Source organism: Lithobates pipiens, unplaced genomic scaffold (assembly GCF_037356315.1).
Source record: "Lithobates pipiens isolate NorthernLeopardFrog02 unplaced genomic scaffold, aLitPip1_a1.2 Scaffold_16, whole genome shotgun sequence".
NCBI lineage: Eukaryota > Metazoa > Chordata > Amphibia > Anura > Ranidae > Lithobates > Lithobates pipiens.
Window position 1 is genome coordinate 380,963,342 of NW_027507748.1, and position 19,646 is coordinate 380,982,987.

The 19,646-nt window shown below is 44.3% G+C and overlaps 1 protein-coding gene across 3 annotated transcripts in view; it reads left to right on the forward strand.

The window, feature by feature from the left end:
• The window catches only part of TRIM37 (tripartite motif containing 37), a 288,841-nt gene that overhangs the window by 224,778 nt on the left and 44,417 nt on the right, over positions 1 to 19,646 (forward strand). For all 3 annotated transcript variants that reach the window (XM_077482222.1, XM_077482224.1, XM_077482223.1), the window contains exons 20-21: positions 1,178 to 1,315; positions 7,397 to 7,565. In XM_077482222.1, coding sequence (XP_077338348.1) covers positions 1,178 to 1,315; positions 7,397 to 7,565 — 307 coding nt within the window. The remainder of the gene's footprint in view (positions 1 to 1,177; positions 1,316 to 7,396; positions 7,566 to 19,646) is intronic.

Genomic DNA, 19,646 nt, shown 5'->3' on the forward strand with positions numbered 1-19,646 from the left:
TCACTGTTATTCTCTGATTGTGATCGAACAGACCTCCAAACGAGACAAAAATGGGCTGCTGAACTTCACTTAGACCTCTCTAATGTTGACTGGGAAAATATTTATAGGTATGTCCATAAAGGAACGGTTAATGTGCAAACACAGGAAAATGCTTTTAAAATAGTCTCGAGATGGTATCATACACCCCATAAACTACATCGAATTCACCCTTCCAACCCCCAGACATGCTGGAGATGCAATAATGATATAGGGACATTCCTCCACATATGGTGGACATGTCCACTCCTCCAACCTTTTTGGCTGGACGTCCATAAAGTAATTGAGACTGTCACAACCTACCGATTAGATTTTTCACCTGCTCAATTTTTATTACACTATACGACTGCATCGGACCGATCTTACTTCAAATCCCTGGTCATGCATATGGTCAATGCCGCCAGATTATGTATTCCATCTAAATGGCGCTCCCCAAATCCTCCACTTATCACAGAGTGGTTCAACCGCATCAATGCAATAATGCAGATGGAAGACCTTATCCATCAAACGAAAGACACCCCATCGAAATTTACAACCACTTGGTCGTGCTGGATCTATTATAAATCCACAGATGCCTTCAAGAACATATCATCACAACTCTGAACCGTTTGACAGAGAGTGTAGATATTCTTCTGAACCTACGTACCTATTCCCTTCCAGACACCCTCCCCCTCCCCCCGAATATACACTACTCTATTAGAGTTATAAGTTCGCTCTCCCCAAAGCTACTCTAACCCCCCCATTCCTTTATACCTTTATACTATTTCACTGTACTCTATATAATAAAGTGAGTCAAATTTATTGTATTTTGCTACTGACTAGCGGCTGCGTCCTCACTTACTATATGTCCAATTTTTTTACAACCTGTGATACATATGTCTTGTGCTATCTTGATTCTGTTCTACTCCTATTTCGCAATAAAAATTGTTTATTAAAAAAATAAAAGTTTGTTAAAAAAAAAATTGTTCAGATAAGCATTGTATTTTTGTAGAATCTATTTATTTTAGGATTCTTTGTCAATAGGACAAAGTGCTAATATTGCTAATATTATTAGCATTATATATATATTTGCTAATATTAGGAGAAACATTACCAAATATCTGAGTTTTTAATTCATCTTAAACACTGATTTTGTTTGTAGGTACCAGTAAGAAATGTAACTCCCCCAAGCAGTCTAGATCCGGTGAAAGAGCAGGTAGTCTGTCCCTGAGGAGAGCAGTGGACTGTGGAGGAGATGGTGGTCACCGTGTGAAAGGAGAAGGTCAAGTCCCTTCAGAAGGTAATTTACACAGTTCACATAATTAATTGGCTTTCTTATGTTCCATCCTTGGACACAATTTTTGTATTTCAACTGGCCAATTCTTCTTTTTTTTTTTCCTCTCAAGAGGAAGACTTAGGCCTCATACACACAGACGTTTTAACAGTGGCTTTTTTGAGCTTTTTTTGCTGCTTAAGAACCCCACTCCATGTTATTCAGTGGGCTCATACACACCATGGCGTTTTTGAGCTGTAACAGGCATGGTTGTTTTTAACCACTTGCCGTCTGCCCTATAGCAGAATGACGGCGACAAAGTGGTTTCCAAATCCTGACCGGGCGTCATATGACGTCCTCAGGATTTTGAGCCGATGCGCGCCCCTGGGGGGCACACATCGCGGCGATCGTTGTTGCGGTGTGTCAGTATGACACCCCACAACTACGATCTCGGTAAAGAGTCTCTGACAAAGACTCTTTACCATGTGATCAACCGTGTCCAATCTCGGCTGATCAGTGTGTAAATAGCAAGAGCAGTTGATTGGCTTTTCCTCACTCGCGTCTGTCAGACGCGAGTAGAGGAGAGCCGATCGGCTGCTCCTCTGACGGCGGGGTGGGCTGTGCTGATTATCAGCGCAGCCTCCCCGAGGGTTCCCACACTGGACCACCAGGGAAGCCCAGCACCAGGTATGCCACCCTAGACCACCATGGATGCCAGTCATTGTCCACAATGGGCATCACTGATTGGCATGCATCCGTACCACCCGTACCGGTATTTTTATTTATTTATTTATTTTTTCAGGTTCTAAAATTCCTGTTTTGTCCATAGTTACTAATCTTGGGGTAAAAATGGACTCTCAACTTACCTTTGAAGCACATATAAATCATTTATGTAAGACCTCTTTTTCCATCTTCGCAATATCTCTAAACTTCGTCCTTTTTTTTTCTTTCCCTTTCTGATGCTGAAAGGTTGGTCCATGCCTTTGTCTCCTCTAGACTCTAGACGCTGCGGCTAGGATCCTGATGAGAGTGCGGAAGCATGAGCATATTACTCCGATTCTTAAATCGTTTCATTGGCTCCCGGTTTCTGCGAAGATCGAGTATAAAGTCTCTCTTCTTACGCATCAATGCGTACAGTGCCTTGCGAAAGTATTCCGCCCACTTGAACTTTTCAACCTTTTGCCACATTTCAGGCTTCAAACATAAAGATATAAAAATTTTATTTTTTGTGAAGAATCACCAACAAGTGGGACGCAATTGTGAAGTGGAACGAAATCTATTGGATTTTTGAAACTTTTTTAACTAATAAAAAAATGAAAAGTGGGGCGTGCAAAATTATTCGGCCCCCTTGCGTTAATACTTTGTAGAGCCACCTTTTGCTGCGTTTACAGCTGCAAGTCGCTTGGGGTATGTCTCTATCAGTTTTGCACATCGAGAGACTGAAATTCTTGCCCATTCTTCCTTGCAAAACAGCTCGAGCTCAGTGAGGTTGGATGGAGAGCGTTTGTGAACAGCAGTTTTCAGCTCTTTCCACAGATTTTCGATTGGATTCAGGTCTGGACTTTGACTTGGCCATTCTAACACCTGGATATGTTTATTTGTGAACCATTCCTTTGTAGGTTTTGCTGTATGTTTGGGATCATTGTCTTGTTGGAAGATAAATCTCCGTCCCAGTTTCAGGTCTTTTGCAGACTCCAACGGGTTTTCATCCAGAATGGTCCTGTATTTGGCTGCATCCATCTTCCCCTCAATTTTAACAATCTTCCCTGTCCCTGCTGAAGAAAAGCAGGCCTAAACCATGATGCTGCCACCACCATGTTTGACAGTGGGGATGGTGTGTTGAGGGGGATGAGCTGTGTTGCTTTTACGCCAAACATATCGTTTTGCATTGTGGGCAAAAAGTTCGATTTTGGTTTCATCTTACCAGAGCACCTTCTTACACATGTTTGGTGTGTCTCCCAGGTGGCTTGTGGCAAACATTAGACGAGACTTTTTATGGATATCTTTGAGAAATGGCTTTCTTCTTGCCACTCTTCCATAAAGGCCAGATTTGTGCAGTGTATGACTGATTGTTGTCCTATGGACAGACTTTCCCACCTCGTCTGTAGTTCTCTGCAGTTCATCCAGAGTGATCATGGGCCTCTTGGCTGCATCTCTGATCAGTCTTCTCCTTGTCTGAGCTGAAAGTTTAGAGGGACGGCCAGGTCTTGGTAGATTTGCAGTGGTCTGATACTCCTTCCATTTCAAAATGATCGCTTGCACAGTGCTCCTTGGGATGTTTAAAGCTTGGGAAATCTTTTTGTATCCAAATCCGGCTTTAAACTTCTCTACAACAGTATTACGGACCTGCCTGGTGTGTTCCTTGGTCTTCATGATGCTCTCTGCGCTTTCAACAGAACCCTGAGACTATCACAGAGCAGGTGCATTTATACAGAGACTTGATTACACACAGGTGGATTCTATTTATCACCATCAGTCTTTTAGGACAACATTGGATCATTCAGAGATCCTCGCTGAACTTCTGGAGTGAGTTTGCTGCAACTGAAAGTAAAGGGGCTGAATAATTTTGCACGCACCACTTTTCAGTTTTTTATTTGCTAAAAAAGTTTAAAATATCCAATAGATTTCGTTCAACTTCACAATTGTGTCCCACTTGTTGGTGCTTCTTCACAAAAAATTTTAATTTTATATCTTTTATGTTTGAAGCCTGAAATGTGGCAAAAGGTTGAAAAGTTCAAGGGGGCCGAATACTTTGGCAAGGCACTGTATATGGAAATGCTCCATCGTATCTTAAGGAACTGTTGAGATTGCAAAATCTATCTCATTCCCTTCGTTCAACTCAATTAAATCTTCTTCAAATTCCAAAAACTAGATCAATGACAATGAGAGATGGGGCTTTTTGTGCTGCTGCCCCACGTCTGTGGAATGCTCTGCCTGACAGTCTGAGGGTATTTCAATCGACTGTAAGTTTTAAAAAGTGATTAAAGACTTTTCAATACGTTTTTTAATTGATGTTAGTTGTTTAGTTTTATTGTAACCATGTAGCACTTTGGGATCTTTTGATGTAAAGTGCATTATAAATAAAATGTATTATTATTATTGCCTATCAGTGCCCATCCGTGCCACCTATCAGTGCCCATCCATGCTCATCTGTGCCAGCTATCAGTGCCACATATCAGTGCCCATCAATGCCACCTCATCAGTGCCACTTCATTGGTGCCACCTCATCGTGCCCATTAGTGCAGCCACATCAGTGAAGGAGAAAACTTACTTATTTACAAAGTTTTGAAACCGAAACAAGAAAAAAAAAATTTTGGGCAAAATTTTCTGTCTTTTTTTATTTAGCATAAAATAAAAACCATAGAGGTTATCAAATACCACTAAAAGAAAAACCAAGGACCAGCGCGTTCCTAGGCTCCAGCGATAGAGCTGTTTTGACGCTGACGCCGAAAAAAAAGCTCAAAACGCGCATTAGCGATATACTGACTTTTTTAAGCTGTAAAAATGTTTATGTGGGTAATTTGGGAGAGGAAAATAGCAGAGGGATTTTTTTTTTTAAAACGTGCCTTAGCGTTAACGCTTACAAACGTTGTTAAACGCGCATTGATGCCAACTCAGAACACTAATAAAATCGCGTTTTTAATGCTGCTTTTTTTTCCTAGGCGTTGTTACTAGCTTTCCAGCCCGTTTTTTAAAACGTCTGTGTGTATGATGCCTTAGGGCAAGATTTTTAAGTTCTTCCTCTCCATAAGAAGAGCCTGCATCTTCACCCACTGTAAATGTGCATTTTGTACCATGATATTTTGTCAGAGAGCTCCTTTGGAGTCACGATCTTAAAATGATACACTGGTCGAATTGCTTGTCTTTGTGTAGCTTTACTTATACTGCTGACAGTTATGAATGTTCAGATGGCTGCCTGCAAATTATAGAGTGCGGGCCTGCTAATGTAATTCCTGTACCAGTAAATGTCTCTACCTTTCACGAAATTCATCTAATACCTGGCTGTTGTTGAGATTTTGATTTGTGACGTTACAGGATTGTTTTCTGTGCACCATCAAGCAGTAATAAAAGCTTTTTTCCCTAATGACTTTATTTTTTAATTTTTATTTTTTTATTCTTTCTCAAAAACCAAAGTAAATGAACTTTTGGAGAGATGAGCTCAATCACCTTAAAAATTAAAACACAAGCTATTTTAGCTGCAAATTAGGTCTTACTATTTAAAAAAAGAAAACCTCCACACAAATGAACATAATCATTACAATGTAATTGTGGTTTTAAATTTGATGTTTGTTTTTTTACAAATATTTGTTTTGTACTTCTCCAACAGAGCTGTTAACTATTTTTTACCCCCCAAGAATCTGGCTAGCAGACCTATAGGTCAGATGGTGAGACACCACATGCCTAAATTGACTGATTGGGAAGGACATCCTTATAATTCCTCACTGACCATCAGAAAAAAATATTTTCATCTCATGCTGCAAACCTGCTTGGTACAAGGACATTTAGATTGGTTCATCCACACAGGCAGTTACAATAAGATCTTATCACCTGCTTCTATAGTTTCAATGCAAATGTATACGGGATTTAGTCCTCCACCCCATACTTCCATGCCTGATAGCCACTTATTTACCTCACTGCTTATGGGACATAAATAGAAAAAGGCCAAATCCAGTCCCCATGGCAGATCCTAATGATTAGGTGACAGAAAGCCAACTTCGCTATTCTCCTTGAATCTCTACAATGAAGCACGATGGCTGGTGTTATCATTTGTCTGCTTTTCTGCAGCAAGGACCGGGGAAATAATTTGAATTTGTTTTATAAGAGAACTGTGACTGGGAGATTCGCCTTTCACTTCCAAATGACCCTAAACACAGCCAAGCCTACACTGTAAAAGTTTAAAACAAAGAACCTGAATTCCAATTGGAGAGATGTATTGCCTTTGCCTATTTCTATAACAATCAGCTGCAAAACCTAAAATACTGTTACCCGGCTTGAGGAGTGGCCTAGACAACAGCACTCAATAATTACTCTTAGCAGCACCCCTCTCCATTTCTTGGAACGGGAAATCTGCTCTTCTGTTTCTCCCGCCAACGTATTGTAATTCTAAATCAGCATTTCCACATGGAATATATGTTTGCCAAAGCTCATCTTACCCTGGCCAGATTTCTTAGAGATTGGGAACTTTGGCTGACTGATTGTACCCCACTATCTGAATAACCTCCCTCACCAGCAGAAAAAGTAAGGATTAAACCCTTGGACCCTTGGCGTCTTAAGCCTAGTGCACACTATCCATTTTTCTGGTTGAACAGAAAAAAGCTAACCGCTCAGTTTGCAGCTGCTGTACTAACAATCCAATGTTGGTACATCGATCTTCTCCACTGAGCTATTGTGTTCTGACGGGTACAGCCACTCACCTGAAAACTCCAGTAAGAAAAACACTTTAGAATACAAATGATCTGGAGCAAATGTTTATTATCCTGACCATGCTGCGTGATTTGCATAGTATTGTGCAGCATTTATTTGTATTCTAAAGTGTTTGTATTATGTATCTGTTGATACCTTTATGCCTTCTGGAATTTTATGTCCTTTTACCACTGTAAGTTCTCATAATATCTTTTAATAAAACTACAAATGAAAAAAAAATTACTGTAACTGAACATTCTTCATTATACCTATCCTTGCTGTTTTGCCAAGACTGCAGTTCGCAGAATCAAAATTTGAAAAGCTGGTACAGACTTGCCCCACAAATAAAGCAGCCAAAGGTGCTTTTATCATCTATTGATTTAAGGAGTGAATACCTATGCATTCAATATTACCCGTCAGGGCTAGATTGCTGTCTGTGCCCTTGTTAGGGAGATTCACCTTCTCAATTTGTCTACTGTTATCACTGAATGTGAAAGAAAATGCCAAATTTTGTGCTGTCACTACAACTACTGTAGTAGTTGTAGTCCTGTGCAGGTCTTTCTCAGATATTGTGCAGCTCTCACTGCTCTTAGTTTTCAATACATATTGTATATATTTTTTATTTTTAACTTTATTTGTGTTGAACAGTAACACTTTTGCAAACATAGTCCTTATGTTGGAAAACTATATGTTATATTTGTTAAGGCTGTAACAGTGGAACCAAGAATGGTAGCAGACATGGATCCCCAAGATCTTTAAACGGGAGTCCTGAGGCGCCTTCTAGTTCTAAAGCAGATGACAGACAGGCCGACCTTCTCAGTGCTGAAATACAAGCAATGTGCCTGGAAAAGACTAGAAAAATAGTCACATTGGGGTAAGTGGTTTTGCTTCTGGTTTGTTAAGCCATCTGTGGAATTAAAAAATTGAAACTGGACTATTTTTTTTAAATTGATGTAATTATAAACCTTTTCATCTTTTCTCTTGCTTGTTATTTTAATAGACCATAGGTTATATGCTGATACCTTCAAGTTGATTGGATACTGGCAAAAACTTTTGCTAGGTCTGCCCCTAGAGCGTACCCATATCACCCTGCCCACATGGTAAGGCTCCAGTTTTTTATAGTGTCCTTGCGTGATAGGCCAGTTCTCCTGGAGAGGTTTTTTTTTTTTTTTTTTTTTTTTGTTACATAGTAGGTTAGGTTGAAAAAAAGACACAATTCCATCAAGCCCAACCTATGTGTGTGATTATATGTCCGTATTACGTTGTATATCCCTGTATGTGGTGGTCGTTCAGGTGCTTATCTAATAGTTTTTTGAAACAATTGGTGCTCCCCGCTGAGCCCACCACCTTTGGAAGGGAATTCCACATCCTTGCCGCTTACAGTAAAGAACCCTTTATGTAGTTTAAGGTTAAACCTCTCTTCTTCTAATTTTAATTGTAGCCACATGTCTTGTTAAACTCCCTTCTGCAAAAAATGTTTAGCCCTATTGTGGGGTCACCAGTACAGTATTTATAAATTGAAATCATATCCCCTCTCAAGCATCTCTTCTCCGGAGAGAATAAGTTCAGTGCTCGCAAACTTTCCTCATAACTAATATCTTCCAGACCCTTTATTAGCTTAGTTGTCCTTTTTTGTACTTTCTCCATTTCCAGTTCATCCTTCCTGAGGACTGGTGCCCAGAACTGGACAGCATACTCTAGGTGCGGCTGGACCAGAGTCTTGAGGAGCTGGAGAATTGTTTTATCTCTGGAGTTGATCCCCTTTTTAATGCATGCCAATATTCTGTTTGCTTTGTTAGCAGCAGCTTGGCATTGCATGCCATTGCTGAGCCTGTCATCTACTAGGACCCCCAGGTCCGTTTCCATCCTAGATTCCCCCAGAGGTTCTCCCACCAGTGTATAGATTGCATTCATATTTTCTCTTATATTCACTGGCCGGCACAGCTCCTCTCTGTAACAAAATGGGTTGTCAGCCCTATCACTGCAGATTACTAGGCAAAGTTGTAACACAACACTTCAGAACTTATAGTTCCGCCCAGGAGCGGTCCCTAGGCTACAACCCCCACAGCCTGCCCTAGCAGACTCAGTAGGTCAACAAGCAGTATAACGTAAAGAGAAAAAGGAGGGGCGGGTGCTGTGTTGGTCGGTGAATTACAGAGAAAGGGATTTTATGGTGAGTACAAAAAATCCTATTTTCTCTTATATTCGCCAATCGACACAGCTACTCTCAGTAACAAAATGAGACGTCCCCAAGCAGTGCCAAACGAGGGGTGGGAAAACAGCATAAAAACTTCACCCACCATGGAAAGTGGGAACTAGTGAAACTAAACCCACAAAACAACAGCAGTGTGTGGAAAAACACCACCATATAACCGGGTATCCTCAACAGGAGTGATCCCCAAGACCGCAACATTGCGGAAGTAATGCAACAATGCATAAACACAACAGTACTGCGTTTTTATCGAAAAAACTGGAAAAACGAAGCTTGCATATCCAATTGCAACTACACAGCCCCCTGCAAAACTTTGCGGCCAAATCAGCCGATGCACTGACGTCTACCTTGTAGAACTTGGTAAAGGTATGGACAGATGACCAGGTCGCCGTCTTACACACCTGAGTGACCGACACTTGGTGTCGGAAGGCCCAAGATGTTCCGATTGCCCTTGGGGGGGCGGTCCCTAGACTACAACCCCCACAGCCTGCCCTAGCAGACTGTTTTATTTTGCCTAGTGAAGGAGATGCACCTAGGAACCCTGCGGGCCCATAGGTCCGTGTTTTTTTTGATGCAGAAGCTTGGCTTTTTGCGCAAGATGAATGATCCTGTGATCTTCTATCAACAGCCGGCTGGGTGACATGCTGGTTCACTTATCCTGGTAGTCTCCCCAGTGCGGCCATCGAACATGTGCAGGTCGCAGCTACGGCTCGGCAGGCCACTACATACCTCAGCTCCAGAGGTGGTTGGTGAGCTTTATGCTCCGGGGCATACATATGACCGGGCTACTGATGTCTGCGTCACAGTATGCCGTGCCAGTAGTCTTCCCTGTACTGATCAGGAGTTGACTACCATGGAATGTCCTCCAGCTCTTCAGGACTGGTAAGTACAGCTTTCCCTGTCTCTGCAGGGTGGAGCAGCTGGGCATTCCCTGGGAGGTCAATTCGGGGGCCCCCCCTCACCCCCCTCTCTTCTCTCCCCTGTCCCCAACTCCCCTCCCTCACGGGGGGGGCCGTGATGCTGAGCGGTGCATGCGTGTGCCCTGGGCTCTCACAAGGGGGTTTAGCTGTACTGGGGTGCCTGGATCCTGCAGCTTAGTCCCGTTGGATGCCTGCTGTGTGGTCCTCTGCCCCTGTGTTGGTGCAGCGCTGTCTGCCACATGTTCTCTCTAGCCTCTCATAGTGCTGATCGGTGGCCATTTTAAGTATGGGCAAGGGTCAGACTTGCTTCTGGCTTCAAGCGGCCATTTTCCTAGTGATTCTCTATTAGAACACTGGCGGCCATTTTCTTGTAGCCGGGCTGCGTTTTTTGTGCTCTAGCAGCAGCCCCTGGGCACGGTCCCTATGGACACCCTTACTGCGGTCCTCAATTCGTTCGTTGCCAGGATAGAAGCGGTATGTGGGAAGAAAGGTGCTAAAAAGCAGCACCTGCCCCCCCTCCTCCGACCTCTAGGGAGAGCTCTGACGCAGACTAGGGTCCAGCACGTTCACCTAAGGTGTTCCCGTATCTGACTTATTTTGATAGGTTTCATTTTCAAGGAATGGGGTCGCCCGCAACGGACCTTTGCGGTCCCCCAATACATGGTGGCTCATAACTTGATTACGGTTGTGGGGTCAGCCGTGCGACCGGTACTGGCATTCGCACTGGTGTCGCAGATACTGTGTGGGCAAAGCTTTTGCACCGCGAATTGGGAGAGCAGCAGGCCTCCCCTGTCTGCGTGGAACTAGCAGATCAACTAGTGCAAGTACGTCTGTGATGTGGCCCTGGACCCTGACCATAGTCAGCTGTGGTGCTGAGGCGCCTGATTTGGCTAAAATGCTGGTCTGCTGACCAGGCATCCAAGAAAGCCCTGACGGATCTTCCTTTCCTTGGCGACCGACTCTTTGGAGCCTCGTTAGATGACATTATTAAAAATGCCACTGGTGGTAAGAGTACTCTACTCCTTCAGGCCAGGAAGGCTAAGGAGCCACGATGCATGTCTCGGTTGGAGGGTTGCCTTCGGGAGTTTGCAGCCCGGTGGTTCTCCCGGTTATCCGACCAATGGGTCTGCGATCTGATTTTCACAGGCTACAAGATAGTTCCTCTCTTGGCCGCCAAACAGATTCTTCCCCTCCAGCATACCCGTATCCCCGGTTTCCCGGGAGGCCCTGTTGGGGGCGGTAAGGAACTTTCTGAATGGAGGGGTGATTGTACCTGTTCCGCAACGTTTCCAGGGATTCTACTCAAATCTGTTTGTGGTTCCCAAGAAGGAACAGGTATGTCCAATCTTGGACTTGAAAGCCCTCAATCACTTTGTAAAAGTGCAGAGGTTCAGAATGTAATTGGTTCGCTCAGTAGTCACTGCACTCCATCAAGGGGACTCCCTGGCGTCCTTGTACATCCAGGATGCGTACCTGCACATACCCATATGCCTTCGGCATCAAAAGTTTCTGCGTTTTGCAGTCGGGGAAGCCCATTACCAATTTGTGGCTCTTCCTTTTGGTCTGGCATCAGCCCCCAAGTCTTTACCAAGGTATTGGCTCCAGTTATTGGCATTGCTGAGACAACGTGGGATCGCGATCATGGGCTACCTGGACGATCTCCTCCTGAGAGCATCTTCCACCTCGGAATTAGGGGAGGATATGGCGAACACCATGCAGACCCTGCAAGAATTTGGGTGGCTGTTGAACCTAAAGAAGTCGATGATTGTGCCGACCCAGTGTCTGGAGTACCTAGGTTTACTGGTGGACTCCAGAGAAGTGAGAGTTTTTTTTCCCTTCAGACAAATTGCAGACTCTCAGGTCTCTCACGTCGCTCCTATTTTTGCATGCGAGTACTGGGACTCATGGTAGCCTCCTTCGAGGCAGTACCTTACGCCCAGTTCCACACCAGAGTACTGCAGAAGGAGATCTTGTTAAAACAAGTCTCAGTTGTCCCTGGATCGACAGATCCAGGTGAGCCAACCAATCAGGGACTCTCTGATCTGGTGGTTGAGGTCCCCGGAGATTCAGTCCGGAAAATCGTTCCTTCCTCTGAAATGGACGGTGGTTACTACGGACGCCAGTCTATCTGGCTGGGGTGGAGTGATGGGGGTTCAGTCGACTCAGGGTCTCTGGTCGACGGTAGAATCCAAGTTGCCGATCAATCTGCTCGAATTGAGAGCGGTCAGGATGTGTCTCCACATGTGATCGGTGAGTCTTCAAGGGCGTCCGATCAGGATTCAGTCAGACAAAGCCACGGCGGTGGTGTACATAAATCACCAAGGGGGAACAAGAAGCGCAGCCACTGCTCGGGAGGTCACTCACATACTTCGGTGGGCAGAGCGACACATTCCAGCCCTGTCGGCCTTTTACATCCTGGGAGTGGAAAACTGGCAGGTGGACTATCTGAGTCAACAGATGCTGGACCCAGAAGAATGGGCGTTGCATCCGGAGACATATAGGCTGCTGTGCCTGAAGTGGGAAACACCAGATGTGGATCTATTGGCCTCCCGTCTCAATCGGAAGGTGCCAAGATTTGTGTCCAGGACAAGAGATCCGTGGGCAGACGCATCAGACGTGCTGGTGGCCCCGTGGGATCAGTACCCAGATGATCTACGCCTTTCCTCCACTGAAATTGTTGCCACGTCTGCTTCGCAGAGTGGAAGCCGAGGGGATCCCAGTAATACTAGTTGTCCCAGATTGGCCTCGGCGTCCCTGGTGTGTCTGGTGGCAGACGCTCCCTGGCGACTGCCATTGCGGGAAGACCTCCTATCTCAAGGTCTGATTTTTCATCCTGCTTTACCATCGCTAGCTTTAACGGCATGGCTGTTGAGAGCCAGGTGCTAAGGAACCGGGGGCTGTCGGACTCGGTAATTCTAACTATGTTGAGGGCACGAAAATCTTCTTCTAGGAAGATATACCATTGTACCTGGAAGGCTTGCATCTCCTTGTGTGAGGAGAATGGTTGGCATCCGCGTTCCTTTTCCATAGCAAGGATCCTGCTGTTTCTCCAGCGAGGAGAAGACCAGAGATTGGCATTGAGCACCATCAAGGGGCAGATCTCAGCCCTGGCTGTCTTTTTTCAGCGACCCCTGGCATCGCACTCCTTAGTGGGTACCTTCGTTCGGGGGGTACGACATGTAGTCCCTCCGGTGCGCCCACCGTTACCCCCATGGGATTAGAACCTGGTGTTGTTGGCGTTTCAAAAACCGCTGTTTGAAAATATCAGGGAAATTCCCCTCTTGACTCTTTCCCAGAAAGTGGTCTTTCTAGTGGCCATTACATCGGCCAGGAGGGTTTCGGAATTGGCGGCCTTGTCTTGCAAGTCGCCCTATCTGGTCATCCACATTGATAAGGTGGTATTGCGTCCGCAACCATCTTTTCTACCAAAGGTGGTCACGGCTTTTCATATCAATGAGGACATTGTATTACCTTCATTGTGTCCTAAGCCGAAGCACCCCAAAGAGGTGGCCCTTCACGCTCTTGACGTGGTTAGGTCTCTGAAGGTGTATTTGTCTGCCACGGCTCCCTTTCGGAAGTCAGACTCACTGTTTGTTTCGGTGGCTGGTCCAAAGAAGGGTATGGCAGTCTCGTCGGCCACCGTTTCCAGGTGGATCAGACAGATTGTAGTACAAGTCTATGCCTTGAAGGGGCAGGTGCCCCCCCTTTCCGGTCACGGCCCACTCTACAAGGGCAATCGGAACATCTTGGGCCTTCCGACACCAAGTGTCGGTCACTCAGGTGTGTAAGACGGTGACCTGGTCATCTGTCCATACCTTAACCAAGTTCTACAAGGTAGACGTCAGTGCATCGGCTGATGCCTGTTTTGGCCGCAAAGTTTTGCAGGGGGCTGTGTAGTTGCAATTGGATATGCAAGCTTTGTTTTTCCATTTTTTTCGATAAAAACACAGTACTGTTGTGTTTTGTGCATTGTTGCATTACTTCCGCAATGTTGCGGTCTTGGGGATCACTCCTGTTGAGGATACCCGGTTATATGGTGGTGTTTTTCCACACACTGCTGTTTTTTTGTGGGTTTAGTTTCACTAGTTCCCACTTGCCATGGTGGGTGAAGTTTTTATGCTGTTTTCCCACCCCTCGTTTGGCACTGCTTGGGGACGTCTCATTTTGTTACTGAGGAGCTGTGTTGATTGGTGAATATAAGAGAAAATAGGATTTTTTGTATTCACCGTAAAATCCTTTTCTCTGTAATTCACCGACCGACACAGCACCCGCCCCTCCTTTTTCTCTTTACATTATACTGCTTGTTGACGTACTGAGTCTGCTAGGGCAGGCTGTGGGGGTTGCAGCCTAGGGACCGCCCCCTGGGCGGAACTATAAGTTCTGAAGTGTTGTGTTAAAACTTTGCCTAGTAATTTCCAGTGATAGGGCTGACAACCCATTATGTTACAGAGAGGAGCTGTGGCAGTCGGTGAATTACAGAGAAAAGGATTTTACGGCGAGTACAAAAAAATCCTATTTTTGCCACCTAAATGCATTATTTTACACTTTTCTAAATTAAACCTCATTTGCCATGTAGTTGCCCACCCCATTTATTTGTTCAGATCTTTTTGCAAGGTTTCCACATCCTGTGGAAAAGTTATTGCCCTGCTTAGTTCAATCTCTATTTGTGGACGATACTAAGCGGTTTACCCCATCCTCCAGGTTGTTTATGAACAAAAAAATAGGATTGGTCCCAGAACATAACCCTGGGGGGTCCCCACTACCCACCTCTAACCATTCTGAGTACTCCCCATTTATCACCACCTTCTGAACTCGCCCTTGTAGCCAGTTTTCAATAGATGTACTCACCCTATGGTCCATGCCAACGGACCTTATCTTGTACAGTAAAAGTTTATGGGGAACTGTGTCAAATACCTTTGCAAAATCCAGATACACCACATCTACGGGCCTTCCTTTATCTAGATGGAAACTCGCCTCCTCATAGAAGGTTAATAGATTGGTTTGACAAGAAGAATTCTTCATGAATCCATGCCGATTACTGCTAATGATACCGTTCTTGTTACGAAATCTTGTATATAGTCCCTTATCCCTTCCTGCATACTATTAATGTTAGGCTAACTGGTCTGTAATTCCTAGGGATGTATTTTGGGCCCTTTTAAAATATTGGTGCTACATTGGCTTTTCTCCAATCACCTGGTACCATTCCAGTCAGTAGACTGTCAGTAAAAATTGGTAACAGTGGTCTGGCAATTTTTTTTTTTACTGAAGGCCCCCCCTCCCCCCAATTTCCTCGTGAAGAAGAATAAATTCATTACCTTCGCCATATCCCCATCCTCTGTAACCAGATGTCCTTCCTCATTCTTTATGGGGCCAGTATGGTCCGTCCTTTTTTTTTATTATTATTTTTTTTTTTTTACTGTTTACATAGTTAAACAATTTCTTGGGATTTTTTTTTTTTTTTTTTTTTTACTCTCCTCTGCTATGTGTCTTTCGTGTTCTATCTTAGCCACCCTAAGTACACCCTTACATTTCTTGCTGCATTCTTTATAAAGTCTGAATGCTGATGATGATGATGATGCCTCGGCCTTCTTTGCTTTTATATGCATTTTTACATTGGAGTTAAGCCATTCAGGACTTTTGTTCGCCATTTTAAACGTATGGGATGCATTGGCTAATGCCCTTATTTAATATGCTCTTAAAGCAAGCCCTTCTCTCCACCGTGTTCTTTGTTCCTAAGATTTTATCCCAATTCATGCCTTCTGACAAGGTTCGTAGTTTAGGGAAGTTGGCTCTTTTGAAATTCAGTGTCTTTGTATTCCCCTTATGTTTCTTATTTGTGTGATTTATACTGAAGCCAATTGACCTGTGATCGCTGTTTCCTTAATTGCCCCGTATTTCCACATCCGTGAATAGGGCTGTATTGTTGGTAATCGGTAGATCCAGTAACGCTTTGTTTCTAGTTGGTGTATCTACCATGAAATTGTCCTGCAAGAAATTTAGGAACTGGTGAGCCTTACACAAATGCGTGGTTCCCTCTGCCCAGTCTATGTCTGGATAATTAAAATTCCCCATTATAACACTTCCCATCCTTGCTGCTAATCCAACTTTATGATATATTTGTCTCCCCCTTCTCCGTCAGGTTAGGGGGCCTATAGCCTACTCCCAGTAATATTTTTCCCCTTGCTTTATCCTTTTTGGAGCTCTACCCATAAGGATCCCACCTTCTCCCTAGCTCCCTTAGTGATTATCCTTCTCTCTTACATTCACTTGTACATTATTCTTGATATATAGGCATACCCCTCCCCCCTTTTTTACTTTCTCCATCCTTTATCCCTGCGATAAAGGGTATACCATTGAATGGTTGCCAGCCAATCATGAGAGCTGTTGAACCAGTTCTCTGAAACTCCCAGAAAATCCAAATCCATCTTGTACAACATTATCTCTAGTTCACCCATCTTGTCTGCCAGGCTCTTAGCATTGGTGAACATGCCATGTAGTTTAGACCGGTCGCATACTATCCTCTTATTGGGTGTTCCAAGATTGCAACTAGAACTTGTTACTATATTTACCTTGGGTTTATGTGCTTTAGTCAACCTACCACTAATGCCCCCAATGCTACCCTCTGGAATATGTTCCACGCTCACTATCTCTACCTCTGGGCCCCTCCCTGTCACTTAGTTTAAAAACTCTCCCTCTAACTTATTTTTGTCCATCCCTTCTATAGTACTGGTGATTGACTGAGAAGTCAGCCCAGTCCTCCCAAACCCCTCCTTACTACACCAGCTCTTCAGCCACTTGTTTACTTCCCTAATCTCCCTCTGCCTTTCTGGTGTGGCTCGTTGTACCGGTAGTATTCCTGAGAATACTACCTTGGACTTCCTTTTCCTCAATTTAGCTCCCAAGTCCCTAAAACCATTCTTTAGGACACTCCATCTGCCTCTGACTTTGTCATTGGTTTCTTGTTTATTTTTATTTTTTTTAAACCATCGATTTTTTTTTTTTTGCTTTTTTTTTTTTCATCTGAAACATCTATAAACATTTGACTACGTCTCCTATGCTACACTGCAGCTTCCAGATTGTTTTCCCCCCTTAGTGTACCTCTGGGTGCCTGCATGTAATGTTTGCTTTAGGTACCAGATTGTGTGTTAGGTGCTCACCTTGGCTCAAAATGCAGCATATGAAGTTAGCTGCAGGGTGCTACATAGGGCCAGGGCTGTGGTCCTCTTATAAAGTTCCCAAAAAAGGAAAAAAGCCCTGGGACTTTAAGTGAGGCGGGAGAGATTTGGCACACGTTCACAGAAAAATGTAATGCAATCAATTTATTAATTACAAGTTGCTACATAACCAAGTGGGAACAGCAATAATTGTGCATTACCTGGCATAGTGGCCAAGTTAAGAACAAAAGCAAAGACAAATATCAAATCATTATTAAGTACACATCCATTGACAAATGATAAAATTAATTTAAATTGATTAACCAATTAATATATATACATCATAAGAGAGAGAAATTGTACATGCATAAATAAAACACTGTGTGAACAATGATCACACACTGCAAGAGTACCCAGCAATGTAAGACATGACCAAAAGCAGCGATGGTGCTCTACGCGTTTTGCGAGTATTTTGCTCGCTCTTCAGGGGCCGATGCAAGGTTATTATGTCTGATACAAAAATGGGTATATGTTGGTAATTAGAATAGTGGGGAGGGGGGGGGGGTTGGTTGGCAGGAGGGGTCAAAAAGGCAAAGACCCCCTACTTACCAATCCGCTGGGCTAGGTCACCAAACGCTGATGACAAGATGGCGGCAGTAAGAATGTCCAGCTCGGGGGGCTGAGGGGACGCAGCAAATGGACCGCAGCAGGAAAAAACCCAGGATGGCCTGCAAAGACTGCATGAAGCATACAGTCGGCGGGCTCCGATAAACCAAACGCGTGTCTAAAAAATATATATGTATACAGTATGTATAGAGATACACAAGTCTCAAGAGACAAAATGGAAACATGGCGAAAACATAAGGTGGTACACTCCCATAATTGGGATTAACATGCTGTGTAAATTAGTAAAGCCTCATATGCTCCATGTCTGTGTATATGTAATAGACTGATCTAAGGAGATGAAGTGTAAGGCTAATAGTAACAACAAGTGGTATGGGTATGGAGGCTATGGGAAACTAAGTGAGCAAAAAAAAAAACATACAATGTGTGGATGGATGATGTTAGAGTAGATCAGTGTCTCTATCGTGTATAGTGGAATACACAAACAATATAAAAAGTTAGACAACCCCGAGTGTAAATGGTACATGCCTGAGCCCATGACCACTGAAACAGACCAACAGACCGCAATTGCAAACTGCAGCCACGCCACACATCCGCGTATACCCACTGTGGATCCACAAGCTCCACTCCCAGCGTCGTGTACGGATGGTGACGGACTGACGTCAGTGGCGCCAGCTGTCACAGGGGGTGTGCTATGCAAACACCTACCCTCCATCCAAGATGTTCCACACAGCCCACAGCAATGTGCGGTCCGAAGACATCACAATGTGGGTGTGGAAAATATGGCGCCAAAGTGCACAGGCGGGGACAACAGGAGGCCAGAAGCACCTCCCTCACAACGCAGCCCCCGAGCCGAGCAAACAATGCCAGCACCAGTGCATAAGGTGGAAGGGGACCAAAAAAGCCCAGAATGCACCCCCAAGTCTAACAATGGCCAAAACTCAACTAGACAAAAATGATGCATTGGATGTGATGGTGAACACTGGCCAGCAGTTAAAAACAGACCAGATTGTGGGCTAATTGGGTGTCTACAACTGATATGTGACACCTCAGCCGCCTTTATAGCACATGATGTGATTTAGTAGGCAGAGAACGGAGTATTGTTCACTTTGTGCCCCCCCCCCCCCCTTTCAATTTAGTCTCTTGTGCTTCAGTGAATATTTCCAAATTTTTGTGGTTCTTCACTCCCATCTGGACTTGGTTTCAGAAGGATGTGAAAACTGCGATATGCCTACCAGATGTTTCCACCTGCCTCTTCTGGGTATGCACGTAGTACGTTGCTGCATTCCTGCAGCCACTGAAACTCAGCATCTGGGTTAATAGCGGCTTTTTCTCCCAGACATTGCAAAACCACTTCCATTCTGCATGCTTGTACCCACTTAGGATCCCCTTATTAGCAAATGTGGATCACAGGCATAAGACTGAATAGTATGTGTTCTGCAGACAGCCTACAGGAAACATAGACAGACCTACTTGGCCTTCTGGCGGGTGAGCCTTATCCTTTTCTAAACCGATCAGACTTGCAGGCCCAAGGGTCCCCTATTCCATCCTGCTTCTCAGACCCTAGCTTTTAACGGCATGACTGTTGAAACCCAAGTCCTAAATGATGAGGCTATCTCTGACATAATCCTTCCCACTTTGCTCAGAGCATCACTCATGGAAGGCCTTCTTTGCATGGTGTGAGGACAGAAGGATTAACCCCAGGGGAATACTCACTTGTATTCTGGGCTTTCTTCAGTCTAGTCTTGTCAAGTGGCTGGCCCGGAGTACCCTCAATGGACCGGTTTCTGCCCTTTCTTTCCTTTTTCCAGAAACCCTTGCAGTACCTTATCAAGACTTTTCTACAGGGAGTTGCTCATACAATTCCTCCAATTCAGCCTCCTGTGTCACCTTGGGATCTCAACCTGATGCACCTCTTTGAACCAATTAAGAGATTCTTTTGAAAGACCTCACCTTTTTTAGCTTGCCTTTTGGTTGCCAGCATGTCTGTCACACGTATTTCTTAGCAGCTATGTTGTAAAGGGATTTTTCTTGTTTAATGCTAG